The sequence below is a fragment of the Talpa europaea genome (genome assembly GCF_964194135.1).
Source record: "Talpa europaea genome assembly, chromosome: 1".
NCBI lineage: Eukaryota > Metazoa > Chordata > Mammalia > Eulipotyphla > Talpidae > Talpa > Talpa europaea.
The window spans coordinates 33,547,447-33,562,459 of record NC_140073.1 but is presented as its reverse complement, the minus strand read 5'-3'; the positions used below and the strand labels follow the sequence as shown (position 1 = coordinate 33,562,459).

General features: G+C 39.0%; 1 protein-coding gene across 4 annotated transcripts in view; it reads right to left on the bottom strand.

Annotated features, from left to right (window-relative positions):
- Window positions 1–15,013, bottom strand: part of ZNF143 (zinc finger protein 143) — a gene marked incomplete at both ends in the record, with an annotated part of 54,547 nt that overhangs the window by 24,274 nt on the left and 15,260 nt on the right. For 3 of the 4 annotated variants that reach the window (XM_084235630.1, XM_084235631.1, XM_084235633.1), the window contains 4 exons: window positions 10,820–10,894; window positions 12,025–12,221; window positions 13,829–13,912; window positions 14,401–14,484. In XM_084235630.1, coding sequence (XP_084091756.1) covers window positions 10,820–10,894; window positions 12,025–12,221; window positions 13,829–13,912; window positions 14,401–14,484 — 440 coding nt within the window. The remainder of the gene's footprint in view (window positions 1–10,819; window positions 10,895–12,024; window positions 12,222–13,828; window positions 13,913–14,400; window positions 14,485–15,013) is intronic. The other variant, XM_084235632.1, reaches the window with a different exon arrangement.

The window sequence follows — 15,013 nt, the reverse complement described above, 5'->3', positions numbered from 1 at the left end:
AATTGGAATAAGAAAGTTGCTGTTTATCTCTCAGGAAGCAAAGGTTTTTTATGGACTCTTTTAAGTTAACTGATTATTTTAAAACTTCACTATTATTGCTTTTTCGGATTATGACTCTAAAATATGCACCTTGGAGGAATTTGGATATCACTGCAGAGAGTAAAGAGAAAAAGGTCAAGTGAGCTATAATTCCACCATCCAGAGAAAACTATTAACATCCGGCGTGTTTCTATTCAGTATGTTTATAAAGTGTGCATATATTGGTGTGTGGTTGCATTTTAGCAGAACTGGACTTAGGCTTTATATGAATTCTAAAGGCAGACAGTAATTGAAAATGGGACTCCTGGGTCTCCCTGGTGGCGCAAGGGGTTAAGACGCAACCTATGAAGCTATCCGGAGCCACTGTAGCATGAGTTCGATCCCCGGCCAGGGAGCAACCCACATGGCGCAGCAGACCGCTCCTTACTCACAGCTGCTCTCCTCAGCAGTGTATTTCACTCAATCTGCCTGTTCTGCTCCCCACTCTGCCTCTGGTGAATCCTCTCACTCCCCACACTTCTGGCCTGTACCCCAGTTCTTGTATGAATAAATAAATAAATCTTAAAAAGAAAGAAAAGAAAAGAAAATGGGACTCCTAATCAGAACACAAGAGTTCCTGTTACTCTTATCCTAAGAGCACCAGGGAAGTGAGTGTGCTCACCATCTCCCCAGGTTTGACAGATTAAGTCCATGAGGGCACATCTGCGGACCTGGTGGTGGTGAGGCACACATGTGAATCTTTTCTGTTGCTCTCTTCTAGGCCAATTTATAAGATACTTTAATTCTGGTGTGAAATACACATTAGGGCTTAGCATCAGATTTGATTAAGCCAAAACAAAGAAATAAGATTGAATTTGTAACCTAGAATAAGTATTGAAAAATTTTCCCGGAAATGCAGTTATTTTTGCTCCCATTCCGAGACACACTGTATACTTCAGGAGCTCAGGGTGGTAATATAAGGCACAGACGCTCCAGGTTAGGAAGAACTACTGGGACTCTGAGTTTGTACCTGCATGGGGGAAAGGAGGTAGTAAAAACAGAAGTTTTAATTTCTAAATCAGCTGAAGTCACTAGCATTTGACATGTTATGACAATTACTAGTAAGGGCAATTGCAACACATCTACTAACACTAGCTCTAATTATCCAAAGCAGACCTGACTCAAAGGCATCCTCACAAGGGACAGTATGATGAGAACCTACAGTAACAATACCCAGCTAGCAAAAGGAACCTTGTAAAAGAAAAGCACTGAAATTGTAATGCTGTACAGCATACAATATTTGGAAAATCTCCAAGAAGCTAAGGGACACACAGTTAAAAAAGTCACTTAGGTTTTGCTTTGTTTTGCTTTTTTAGATTTTTATTTTTTATTTATACAATAGCTGGGGCACAGGCCAGACACGCAGGAGGGTGAGAGGATTCACCAGAGACAGAGTGGGGAACAGAATAGGCAAATGGACCGAAAGCACTGCTGAGGGGAGCAGTGGGCGAGACAGGAGAGGTCTGCTGCGCCATGTGAGAATCGAACCCATGGCAATCAAACCCGCACTGCAGAGGCTGCAGACAGCTTCACAGCACTGCGCTCAACCTGCTGCGCCACCAGGGAGGCCCCTGTGTTTTTATCTCAATATATAGAATGAGTGGGATGAGATTATCTCCCCTTTTAATGGAAATGTTTCCTTGTAAAGCCCTTATCTCTTAATCCTGACTCACATTTATCTTCTCCAATAAATTGTTTTATTCTACTTGGAACCTGCTTTCTGTCTACCACTTTCTCTTATCCTAGTTCCAATCTAATCTCCTCTTCACTCCCACTGTGGCAGACATTTTGAAATAATGCTTGACAAATGATTGCTTAAGTACCTACTTCATACCAAAACAAATACGAGATGGCCCTTGCTTTGATAAGGTTTCTATTATATCCAGTGAAATTGTCCAACTAGCAAGAGATTATAAAAGAAAGTAATCATTACTAGCCCAGTAATTCATATGAAGTTCTCTGGGGAGAACTGTAGTTCAGGGCAAATTGTCTAGAGGTGAAATTTGAAGGTTGGAAAGTGGTGGGAAGGGTTGTCCAGGTAACAGGAAGAGTACAGCCAATGTTATGAAATGTGTCTGGAGGAAATGGAAACAATATGAGAGTGTCATATCTCATCTGAATAATATGAAATAATAAATGAATAACATGAAAAAGAGAAATTCAGGACCATGTTTGGGAAAAGCTTTAGATGTCATTCTAGTTAATGAAAATAAAAGGAGACATTAAAAATCTTAAAGAAAGGGACTGACCTAGATTAGATCTGTGTTTTAGAAAGCGACCTCTGTTAATAGCACAGAACAGAGTGAACAATGAAAGAGGCAAGGAGACAAAAAGAAGTTTGTAGAATCATAAATAAGGAGGAAGGAAGGTGATGGATATCAGCCTAGGACAATGGCTATGGAGTAGAAAGCAACAGATGATTCTGCAAATATGTTAAGGGCAAAAATGAACAGGATCTAAAATTCGATAGCTAAATTATTAGGCTCAGGCTATTTAACAGGTATTTCAGGGTTACACAGTACTGGGTATATGTAGTCTTTGTCAAAGGAAAAATAACCTGATGTTATCATCACAAGGGAAATGTCTCAAGGGCAGTTTCGAAGCTAACACCAGTGAAATACTAATCAGTTTCTAAAATCAACTACAGAAAATGACTTAATCACTATTTATGCTTAATGTATGCTGAGAAGTAAGAGATAACCTCAGCTCTGCCATAAATTTACCATGTGACCATGTGCAAGTCATACAGGGCCTGTTTGCCTGCTAGTTTAAAGGACATACTGTACTAAATCAGTGATGTTTTTCCTTTTTTAACAATTCTTCAAAAAGAGGCCAATCCCCTGGGACACAGAGCATTCCATTGTTATAGAACTGATAATCGCTTCCTGCTGCTACTGCTGGTGGCCCTGGCAGGTGTGGGTGGCTCAGGGCTGTTAGTTTCCAAGGGACCTCAAACAAACCCTAGGATACCCTCCCAAGTAGTTCTAAAATCAATGTAAATAAGTCAAGGACCTTCTAGCTTTAACATTTCAGAACTCTGAGGAGGTGCAAATTCTGGTGGCAAATAAAGGACTGGATCTAAGATTGAATTCCAAAGTGATCTCAATAATAAAGAGGTCAACTACATTTATTGAAGTCACATTTATGGATGCACCATAGTGGGTGCTTTGCACGTGCTATCTAATTGGCCCTTCACAACTACCCAATGAATAAATATTATCTATGATTTAGAAATTAGAAAAATGAGGTTCAGAGTGGTTAGGTAATGTAACTTGCCCATGGTCAAAGGCTTTGATGAAAGATTTAAAGTGGACTGGCTCTAGTCTCAAGCTTCCACAGTCCAGTGATAACTAACTGGCAGACTGTCTTTAGTTATAGAGAAACCTGGTTGGTCTGAAGCTAATCAGTACATTTTACTGTCAGGTTCAGTACTGAAAATACTATAAAGGTATAATGCACATAGCAGAGAGAACTTTTGCTATCTGATATGTGTAAACATGTATATTAGGATATAAATAATCTATACTTTTGGAGGATAAAATCAAAGCAACTTGAAAAACAATTTAAAGTATGTTCTCCATTAGGTAAAGAATTATACCCTAAGAAAGGGTAATAATTCCCTTTCCTAGGGAACTAAGGGGCACATTAGCATTGTCACGAAGATTTTAAAAAATAAACAACTCCCTCACACCCCTACAGATTTCTAACAATAATTACTGTTGGGCGGTGGTCCTGCACTTTTTATTTTTTACCTACCTATATCACTGGATTTTTGAAAAATAAACATGATAACCTTGTCTTTCAAAAGGTATACAATAGCGGGCTTCCCTGGTGGTGCAAAGGGTTAAGCACCACCCTATGAAGCAATTTGCAGCCTCTGCAGCACATGTTCAATCACGGCTGGCCAGAGAGCAACCAACATGGCGAAGCAGACCTCTCCTGTCTCAGGCGCTGCCCTCCTCAGCAGTGTATTTCAGTCAATCTGCCCGCTCTGTCTCCAGTGAATCCTCTCACCCTCCTGCGCATCTGGCCTGTACCCCGGTTCTTGTATAAATAAATAAAAAAATCTTAAAAAAAAAAAAGTATACAATAGTGTATTTTATATGCCTGTATATGTACACTAAGATTATTGGCAATTTTGGTTTTATTTTCCTTTGTACTTCTCTCAATTAAAAAAATAACCTACTGGGCCTCCCCGGTGGCGCAGCGGTTGAGCGCTGGGTTGCGAAGCTGCCTGCAGCCTCTGTAGCCGGTTCGATCCCCGGCTGCTCCCTGGCCACCGGAGGAGGGTCCCACATGGTGAGCAGACCTCTCCTGCCGCCCGCTGCTCCCCTCAGCAGTGTACTTCGGTCCTTCTGCCTGCTCTGCTCCCCGCTCTGGCTCTGGTGAATTCTCTCACCCTCCCACGCTTCTGACTGTACCCAGTGCATGTATAAACCAAACAAACAAATAATAAATAAATAAATAAATAAATAAGACATGCCTCTAGAAAATTTAAAAACAAAATAAAATAAAATAAATAAAATAAAAAAATAACCTACTAAAAATATCATTAAAAAAAAATTCTGGGTTCCATCCTTGGCCTATAGATCAGAATCTCTGGAATTTAAGTGCTCCACAGCTCAATCTTGTGTTTTCCCTATCAATAACCATTTGTCTAATACCTGTTTTACCTGTTTTACCTAAAGAGATTAAAATGAGGCTTACAAATGCTAGGTTGTTCAAGATCACTCAGCTAGATGAAAGTACAAAAAATATACATAAAATATGCTTCACTTGCAAGCTGCCTTTGGTTTAAAAAGTCAAGCAGGGCTAGGGCCTCCCTGGTGGCGCAGGCGGTTGAGTGCAGCGCTGTGAAGCTGTCCGCAGCCTCTGCAGTGTCAGTTCGATCCCCACCAGCCTCGGAGCAACCCACACGGCATGGCAGACCTCTCCTGTCTCGCCCGCTGCTCCCCTCAGCAGTGTATTTCGTCAGTCTGCCTATTCTGCTCCCTGCTCTGTTTCTGGTGAATCCTCTGACCATCTGGTCTGTACCCTGGCTCTTGTACAAATAAATTAAATATAATAATAATAATAATAATAATAATAATAAAATATTAAAAAAAAAAAGTCAAGCAGGGCCTCCTGGGTAGCAGCAAGGGGTTAAGTGTCAGTACTATCAAGCTATCTGCAGCAAGAGTTGGATTCCCAGCCAGGGAGCTAACCCACATGGTGCAGCAGACCTCTCCTGTCTCACCCACTGCTCCCCTCAGCAGTATATTTCAGTCAACCTGCCTGTTCTGCTCCCCACTGTCTCTGGTGAATGTTCCCACCCCCTGTATCTCTGGCCTGTACCCTAGCTCTTATGTGCATAAATAAAAATAAATCTTAAAAAAAAAAAAAAGTCAAGCAGAGTCATAAATTCTCCTCCCTTGAAATATGACCTAAGAGATAAAAGGTTGTGGCTGATAAACCTGAGAAAGCATGCAAGAGCCACATGCAAACTCAATGAAGATGCAGTGGAAGCTTGCCTAGAGGAAAGAAGGCAGCAGAGATGCCATGGAGGGTGGGAGGAAGAAACATGAGTGGGACTGGCCTTCAGCTTCTGCAGTTCTGCTTCCTGTGAAGCTCAGCTGTTCAGGAGTTTGGCTTCTTGTAAACTCTGCTAATAGCCTTACAATCTCTTTTTCTTGATCTAGTTTTATTGGCTTTCCAGCTCTTAGACTTCTTATTAAAAATGCCAAAGAACTTTGATCTCCAATACAGATAAAATTAGTTTTGAATGAAGTCAAAACGAATGGAAACTATGAAAAAAGACCTGGTATTCCAACAGAACTTGCAATGGGTCATTAATGCTGTATAATGCTTACACATTTGCAAATTATGTTCTCATGCAATGCAAAATAATAATCAAATGAAAGTCTCATCTGGTTCTCATAATCCCATGAGATGGGTAAAGTGAAGATTTAAATATTATTCTCATTTAACTGATAAAAAAATCTCAGAGTCACACAGCTATTACCCAGCACAGTGGAATCTAAACATGGATTTTTACTATTACAAATTATTTTAATACCAGGCTGTTTTCTACTTAACTAATTATGACGTAGCATGATGGCTATGAGAGTAGTCAGCTTTCCACAAACACAGACACCCATCATCAATACAGTTTTTAAATAGGATACTTTAGATCAGGATTTTCAAATTCAGCACCATAACATTTCAAACAGGATAATTCTTTCCTGTTGGGGACCTTGTAGGATATTTATCCAGTAGCTACCAGTAAATATGTCCTCCCAAAACTGTCACCAGATATTGCCAAATATCCTCTGGGGGGTAAAAGTGCCTCCCCAAGAACACAGCTGCTTTAAATATTCTAGATCTTTCTTGTCCTATGAAATCTGGTTTCATGTAAGAGGTCAGCTCAGCTACACAACTAGTATGTTTATGTTACAGATGAAAGTAAAATGTCTAAACTGTGAACATCACAATGGAAAAGATCTAGAGCCTTGAAACAAGGCTCTGTTAAAAAAAAAATCTATTTCATTAGCTACAGATCTCTTTCCCTTAAAGCACAGCCTAGGGTCTCCCCGGTGGCACAGCAGTTGAGCGCTGGGTTGCCAAGCTGCTAGCAGCCTCTGCAGCGCTGGTGCAATCCCCGGCTGCTCCCAGCCACCAGAGGAGGGTCCCACTTGGCACGCAGACCTCTCCTGCACCTGCTGCTCCACTCAGCCGTGTACTTCGGTCCTTCTGCCTGCTCTGCTCCCTGCTCTGGCTCTGGTGAATTCTCTCACCCTCCTGCGCTTCTGACTGTACCCAGTGCTTGTATAAATAAATAAATAAATCTTTAAAAAAATAAAATAAAATTGGGAAATATATTTAAAAAAAAAAATAAAGCACAGCCTAGTACTAAGATACAATTTAATAAACAACTCTGGTGGAAGTAGAAGGAGCACCAAGAGACAAGCTCAGAAATTATGGGCTCTATTTATTTGCAGTGGTTCTCTGGGTGATATTTTGACTTTTTAATAACATGTACTATGTCCTCAACCTCAAATATGGTACTCAATTGTTTTAGAGGTTAGAGAATTAATGAGCTTCTGATTCTGCCCTAATGAAGAGAAATGTGAGTCACAAATGTGAGACATATAAATAATTAAAAATGTTCTAGCAGTCATATTTAAAATGCAAAAAACAAATAAGTAAAATTAATTTTAGTAATCATTTTATTCATTAGTATTTCCAAATATTATTTCCAGTATTTCCAAAATATTATCTTTTAACATTTAATCAATACGAGAAACTATGAATGAGATATTTTACATTGTTTTTCATAAGTCTTTGAAATCTGGTATGTATGCTATTCCCAGCACATTTCAGTTCTGACCAGCCACATCTCAAGTGTTCAATGGCCACATGAGGCTACCATACTGGACAGCCAGAGCTAGTCCTTCAGGGAGAGTTATAAAGGGAAAAGGAGAAAAAGCTAGGAAAAAAAAATCCTGTGTTACTTTCTTTTATTTCTTTGTTTACTTTTTTTTTAAAGATTTATTTATTTATACAAGACCTGGGGTACAGGCCAGAAGCATGGGAGGGTGAGAGAATTTACCAGAGACAGAGCAGGGAGCAGAACAGGCAGACGGACTATAAACACTGCTGAGGGGAGCAGCAGGTGAGACAGGAGAGGTCTGCCGCACCATGTGGGTATCTCCCTGGCTAGCTGGAAATCGAACCTGCGCTGCAAAGGCTGCAGACAGCTTCACCTTGCTGCGCCCAACCTGCTGTACCACTGGAGAGGCCCTATTTCTTTGTCTGTTGGCACCAATACCAAATGATTATATGTCTGCATATAAGGGTACTGGAGCTTTTTATAACATTTTGCTTCAACAGTTCTGAATTCCTCCTAGTTATGTTTCTGGGTTCAGAAATTAATTGATGGTAATAGGCTTTTATGATAATAGTTTATTATAATGTTGTACATCCCAAGGTACCATGTATTCCAATATATGATAAATTCATTCATTTTTTATAGACCCATTCTATATTAGTTTAACACAAATGTAATTACTATTACTCTCTTCAACAAATATTCTGTTATTCAAAAACTTGTTAGTCATGCCTGCTACATGCAAAAGAATGAAGCTAGACTATCACCTCACACTATGCACAAAAACCAACTCAAAGTGGATTAAAGAATTAGACATAAAACCTGAAACCATAAAATATATAGTAAAAAATAAAGGCAAAACACTACACGACATACATCTCAATAACATCTTTAAAGACACATCACCTAAGCAAAGAAAGTGAAGGAAAAGATAAGTAGCTGGGACTACATCAAATTAAAGAGCTTCTGTACAGCAAAAGAGACATTAACCAAAACAAACAGGCACCCCACTGATTGGGAGAAAATTTTTTCCCATAGTACTAATGTTAAGGGACTGATCACAAAGATCTACAAAGAACTCACACGACTCAACAAAAGCAATTGTTTACAAAAGTAAACAATCCAGTCAAGAAATGGGCAGAAGAACTTAAAAGACATTTCTCCAAAGAGGAAATGCAAATGGCCAACAGGCACATGAAAAAATGTTTAATATCACTTGTAATCAGAGAAATGCAACTCAAAACCACAATGAGATTCTACCTTACACCAGTGAGAATGGCACATACTAAAAAAACAAGCAACAACAAATGTTGGCGAGGATGAGGAGAAAAAGGATCTCTCTCCTACACTACTGGTGGGAATACAAACTGATCCAACCACTATGGAAAGCTGTGTGGAGGTTCCTCAAACTACTAAACATGGAGCTTCCATATGATCCAACAATTTCACTCCTAGGTATCTACCCAAAGGACACAAAAACATTAATTCAAAAGGACACCTGCACCCCTATGTTTATTGCAGCACTATTTATGATAGGTAAGCTGCAAACAACCCAAATGCCCAAAAATATATGACTGGATCAAGAAGATGTGGTATAGATACACAGTGGAATACTATTCAGCAATCAAAAAAGATGAACTCATGCCATTTGCAGTAACATGGATGGCACTGGAAGGGATTATGCTCAGTGAAATAAGCCAGAAAGAAAAAGAAAAATATCGGATAGTTATAGGAGGAATGTAGAAGAACCAAATATGGGATCAGGAAAAAAAAAGTTATTATAATAAATTAAAAATCAAAATCAACAGGCAACTTAAATCAGAGACATTCTGCAGGGGAGGAGGAGGAAGAGGGATCAAAACAGGGGTGGGAAGAGTACAAGGGACTATGGTGATGGTGCATGGGTGAACTGGTGGTGGGAATTTCTTGGGGACTACACCTAAGAGGAGAAAGCATACATTGTACAAAAATGAAGAATGATGTGAAAAATATAAAATAAAACAAACAAAACTTGTTAGTCGCATATAAGAGAGAAAACCCTTACTGGGTCATTTCAAGGCACTAACCTACATCTCTTATGTATATTTACAATGTGTTTGCATTTTAGTAGTTTTACTTTGGTGGATTTTATATAGTGCTGGAAAAAGTGTCATTTTTATGCATTCAGAGGCTTGAAGATTTATTCATGAATATGAATTCAAGGACTTGAAAAATCTGCTAAGAATCACATAGTTTCAAAGCCAATGGGTTTAGTGAACTGCAATGTATTTATAGTACTGTCACTTCAGAGCACTTCAGCTGTTAAGCAGAAATACTGACTATTTAGCAATGTTTAGAGGCACCAAATTTTTACCAGTTATTTCAGTGATTCCTATTATTTTATCATTTACTGTTATATTGTAAAATCTCCCTTCTTGATGACCCAATATTACTAAGTAGTGATGCTAATGCTTAAAAAGTTTGGTCCTGAAGCAATAATTTTAAGAGTAAAATATAAGACTCTCAGAAGAATGCAAAAACTGCTATGAGGGATTAGTCAGCAAAATATTAAAGATAAATGCTGAAAAAAAGAGCCAAGTTAATGCAAAAATATGTTATAATGATGATACAGGCTGCAAGAACACCCTCCCACAGAGAACCACCCCCTCCAAAAACACACAAATCCAAAACAGTGTCTTGAACTATGCAAGTTTTGAATTTTTGAAATGTTTATCTTCCAGAATGCATCTGCAACTACTTTGGACTTATTGTAACACTCTGAGAGGCACTGCTGCTCTAGGCTATTGTTGGGTTACAGAAAAGTCAATGACCAGACCAGGGTGAGCATATGAATGACGGGCAGGCATCCACAGGACATAGCAGCCCAAGAAGCATCTGATATAAAAAGTACAAAAGCTCTGCTTAGTAGAAATAATGATTATTAGCTGGACCATCTTTCCAAAGTTGAAAAGGGAAATATGGAGGGAAATCAGTTTGAAACAGAGGAAACAAACAAAAACAGACGTAGCAAAAAATACTGCAAGTGAAGGTTAGTTTGTCATGGTAATGACAGAGTCTGAGAAAAAGGATCCACAAGCCACCATGGCAGGGGGCAGTCAGAAGATCACCTGTTCTCCAAAACTGCCCTGGGTTTCAGAACACAAGCTTTATCTGGATTTCTGTGCTATTTCTATTTCTTTAGAGCTACACAGCACCCATAAAAAGAATCCTGAGACCTGAGGGAGTTGGAGAAAGCTGCTGCCTACTACATACTTTTTTTTTCTGAATTGGTAAGAGTTTTTTATAGAGGTAATGAGTTGACTTTTTTTGCTATCATCCAAGGAAGGTCCACAAATGCTAAGAAAGAGTTTATATAAAAAAGGTAGCTTTACATACCTGCATTTTTTTCTCTTGCTCATTTTCTCCAATCATTCCAGTACCTGTTACACTTTCACTTCCATCAATAGACACCTACAAGAGTAAAATAAAGCTTAAAAAAGTTTTACACTTTGAAGATAAACTCATGCCATTTGTGGCAACATGGATGAAGCAGGAAGGTATTATGCTTGGTGAAATAAGTCAAAAGAAAAAAGATAAATATTGGATGGTTTTACTGATATGTGGAATATAGAGACATCGAACAAAGGGTCAGGGTAAAGATAAAACTTACAAGTTTACCATAGATCTGAAGCACACAGCAGGGAAAGAGAAGGAAGGGCACGGGGACTATGGTGATGGATCACAGGTGCTAAAGTAGTGGGCGAACAACAAGGACTACAGCTGAGGGGAGAAATCATATACTGCCCGAAAATTAACAATGTAAGAAAATATATAAATTTAATAAAAGAGAAAAAAAGTTTTACAATTTGATAGTTTTTAGGCTGAGTGATAAGTACACAGGGGATTCAGGATTCATCACTTACGTGAAAATTTTCATCACAAAAAATACCATATGCAAGACATACGTTCAAAGCAGAGGGTAACACCCAGCCTTTTAAATATAAAACTTAACTAGACACCGTTCACCTTTTCCAATATCTTTTCCAATTCTTTTCTTTTTTTTTTAATTTTTTTTTTTTTTATAGAGGCATGTTTTTATTTATTTATTTATTTTGTTTTGTTTGTTTATACATGCACTGGGTACAGTCAGAAGCGCGGGAGGGTGAGAGAATTCACCAGAGCCAGAGCGGGGAGCAGAGCAGGCAGAAGGACCGAAGTACACTGCTGAGGGGAGCAGCGGGCGGCAGGAGAGGTCTGCGCGCCATGCGGGACCCTCCTCCGGTGGCCGGGGAGCAGCCGGGGATCGAACCGGCGCCGCAGAGGCCGCAGGCAGCTTCGCAACCGAGCGCTCAACCGCTGCGCCACCGGGGAGGCCCCTCTTTTCCAATTCTTTTCTATAAGCTCTGACCCTATGTCTTTTTTTTCCTTCCGGTATTTTTGTCTATACTTTTTTTCAGATAAATGCTGATCTTATTGCTGTCTGATTTTTACTTTGAATTAGTAGTTTCTTATTTGGTAAAGTATGCACTTTTGTTCTTTCCTTTTAGTAAAAAAATAAAGAAGCTATATCAAGGACATTTGTGAGATGGTAAATGCCATACCTTTGCTGCATACTGTTCCAAAGCACTGATGGTATCGGGGTCAATTGTGGCATCTCCAGTGTGCAGACCTGCCACTGTCCCATCGGCCTGAATAGCCAAGATGGTGTCAGACTGTGGGACTTGCACTGCGTGGTGGATGTAAGCTGTGGTGCCATCTTCCAGCTGAACTGCCTGTAACGCGCTCTGGTCATAACTATCTGAGGGAGTGGAAGAGAATGGCACAAAATTGAAGGTAATGTGATACACAGTGACATATTTGTTTTTTAAAAATGTATTTATGCATACAAGAACTGGGGTACAGGACAGAGGTGCGGGGGGGTGAGAGGAATCACCAGAGACAGAGTGAGGAACAGAACAGGCGGAGGGACTGAAATACACTGCTGAGGGGAGCAGTGGGCGAGACAGGAGAGGTCTACTGCACCATGTGGGTTCAGTCCCCTGGCCGGGGATTAAATTCATGCTGCAGTGGCTGCGGACAGCTTCATAGTGCTGCTAACACTTAACCCCTTGTACCACCAGGGAGGCCCCACAGTAACATGCTTAAAAGAAAAAAGGAATTGACTTTTATCCAGTAGTTATTGGTGTGGTGGCACACTTGTTTTTACAGGTGCTATTTAATTCAGTTCTTACAACAATTCTGTGAGGTTATGTAAGACTGCTATCATCCACAGAAGGATGAACTATTGTTCAAATGGGAAACTGAGGTTTGGGGAAGTGAAGTCACTTTCCTTAGGATGCAGGAAATTAAAAAAAAAACTATCAGTTAACAGTTAAAGTCAATATGTAGAAAAACCAAGATCTGACTTCATGTCGGTATGATGCTGAAGTCCATGTTTTTTCCCCTATAGATAACTATATCAAAATACAGATATTTATGTGAAATCATAAATTTATCTAAATGCAATGAACCCATGATTAACTTTCACTGCTAAAGAAAAAAAATTCATAACTTTTTCCAACTTTAAACATGTTTATTTACAAATTTGAATATTCTAAATTAATTCTTTCTCCCTTGAAAAATGTGTTACATCACTCTAAACCATGTTACATCATTCTGTAATAAAATACTGTATAAATAACAATAGCTACCATTTATTGAGCATTTGCTATGTGACAAAATTGTTCAAAGTGGTTTACATTCTGTCCTCACAATAACCCTATGAAGTGGAAACTTATTATAATCTTCACATTATAGATCATGAAATTGAAGCACAGGGAGGTTAAGTAAGTTGTTTAAGGTCACACAGTTAAAAACAGGCGACCCAGATCTGAACCCAGATAGTTTGTCTGCAGAGCTGTTCTCATTATTCCTAGTTACTCCACTCAAATCTCTGATCCTCCCTACACAAAGTTAATAAACATTAATATTTTGCCATATTTGCTTTAGATAGTTTTAACTTTTTTTTGTTTTTTTGTTGTTATTGTTTTTTTTCTTTTTCTAAATTCTTTTTACTTCATTTTAATTAAAGACCAACATAACAGGCAAAGGAAATTGCTAAAGAAATTATAATAAGGATAAGAAAATCTGCAATTTAACCTTCAAATGTTAAATATTTTATTTTAAAAGCAGCCTCCATTTGAAGTTTCCGGAATTAGGGGTTTGTTTATCCAACCTGCTATTGGACAGCTGAAATGATTAGAATGTTTTTCCTTAGCCTGAGCCAAAATCTGCCATCCTGTACTTCAGAGAACAAGCATCATTCTCCTCTGACATGAAAGCACTTCAGAAACAAAACCCAGGTCTTTTTTATTCCCTGTGCCCCACTTCTCCCTTATTTTATTCCTATTTCCAAAGCCATTTTACCTTTGGAGGTGTGGTGAATAAATGCTGTAGTTCCATCTTCTAACTGCACTGCTTGACCATCTTCTAATCGCAAACTGTCCCCTGCTCAAGAACAAGGCTTACATTTAGATCCCATGTCTTCTAAGAACATTCTGATAACTCTGACCACACAGTCAATAAACCATTAAACACATCATAAAAATCTATACTTGCTTTATGGGTCCTTGAACATTTAAGTAATTTCATTAAGGGTTCTCTGATAAGTGTTTAAAGATAAGATATTAGAATGTTTGTTTTAGGAATACATAGCAGGTATAAGTATTGAAGGGGTAAGGGGAGGGAGAAGGAAATGAGAGACATGAAGGATTTAGCTCAAATAACAGAATTGATAACTGCTGCCTGTTTATCTCCAGTGTACAGTCTAGTAATTTCTATAATCTTTGAGAGAAAGTCTCAATTAAGGTAACATGGTCTCTAGATCTTCTCAGAAGGAGGATAGAGACCAGGACCAAGTTTAGAGAGTAAAAGGCAGCTGGAAGCAGCATGACCTAAAGCTTGAAGACCAGGATGGAAAGTAAGTATCAAATACTTACTACTTTTAGGTATGGGTACATGTTGAACATAGGCAGCAGAACCATCCTCCAGTTGAATGACCTGTCCATCTATGAGTTTTCCATCTGGAACAAAAGATTTAAGCCAATGAATCAGCACAAGCAAAATTTTTAAAACTTTACAATTTCAAAATAATATCAACTATAAAAACATACACTACTTAAGATCATGTTCATCTTGATTCTTCCCTCAATGTTCTGAGGCAATTCAATAACACATCCAGTGGTCCTACAGAAAGCAGAAAATCCTCCCTCAGCCATCCTTCCTCCCCTCCAATTTTCAATTACACAAGATCAAGAGGAAGAGTGGCTCATCACAGCAGACTACGCAAGTCAAGCCTCTGACACTTCAGAGTCACTGAGGAACAGTGCCCCTGACTATAGGGAAACTGAAACTGGGAAGAGAGATATGTCAGTGCAGCTGAAACCAGTTGTCATTCTCTTTCCCAGGGACTATACAAGTCCCTTGCCTACTATGCTCAGTAGGTTTCCAGAAAAACAAGGAGTTCGAGAACTGGGCTATTTCTTGGAGCAAAGTGAAACACTGAGTCAGAGACAATGTTATAAAAGCAAAACCAAGTATCTTTAGTTTTAC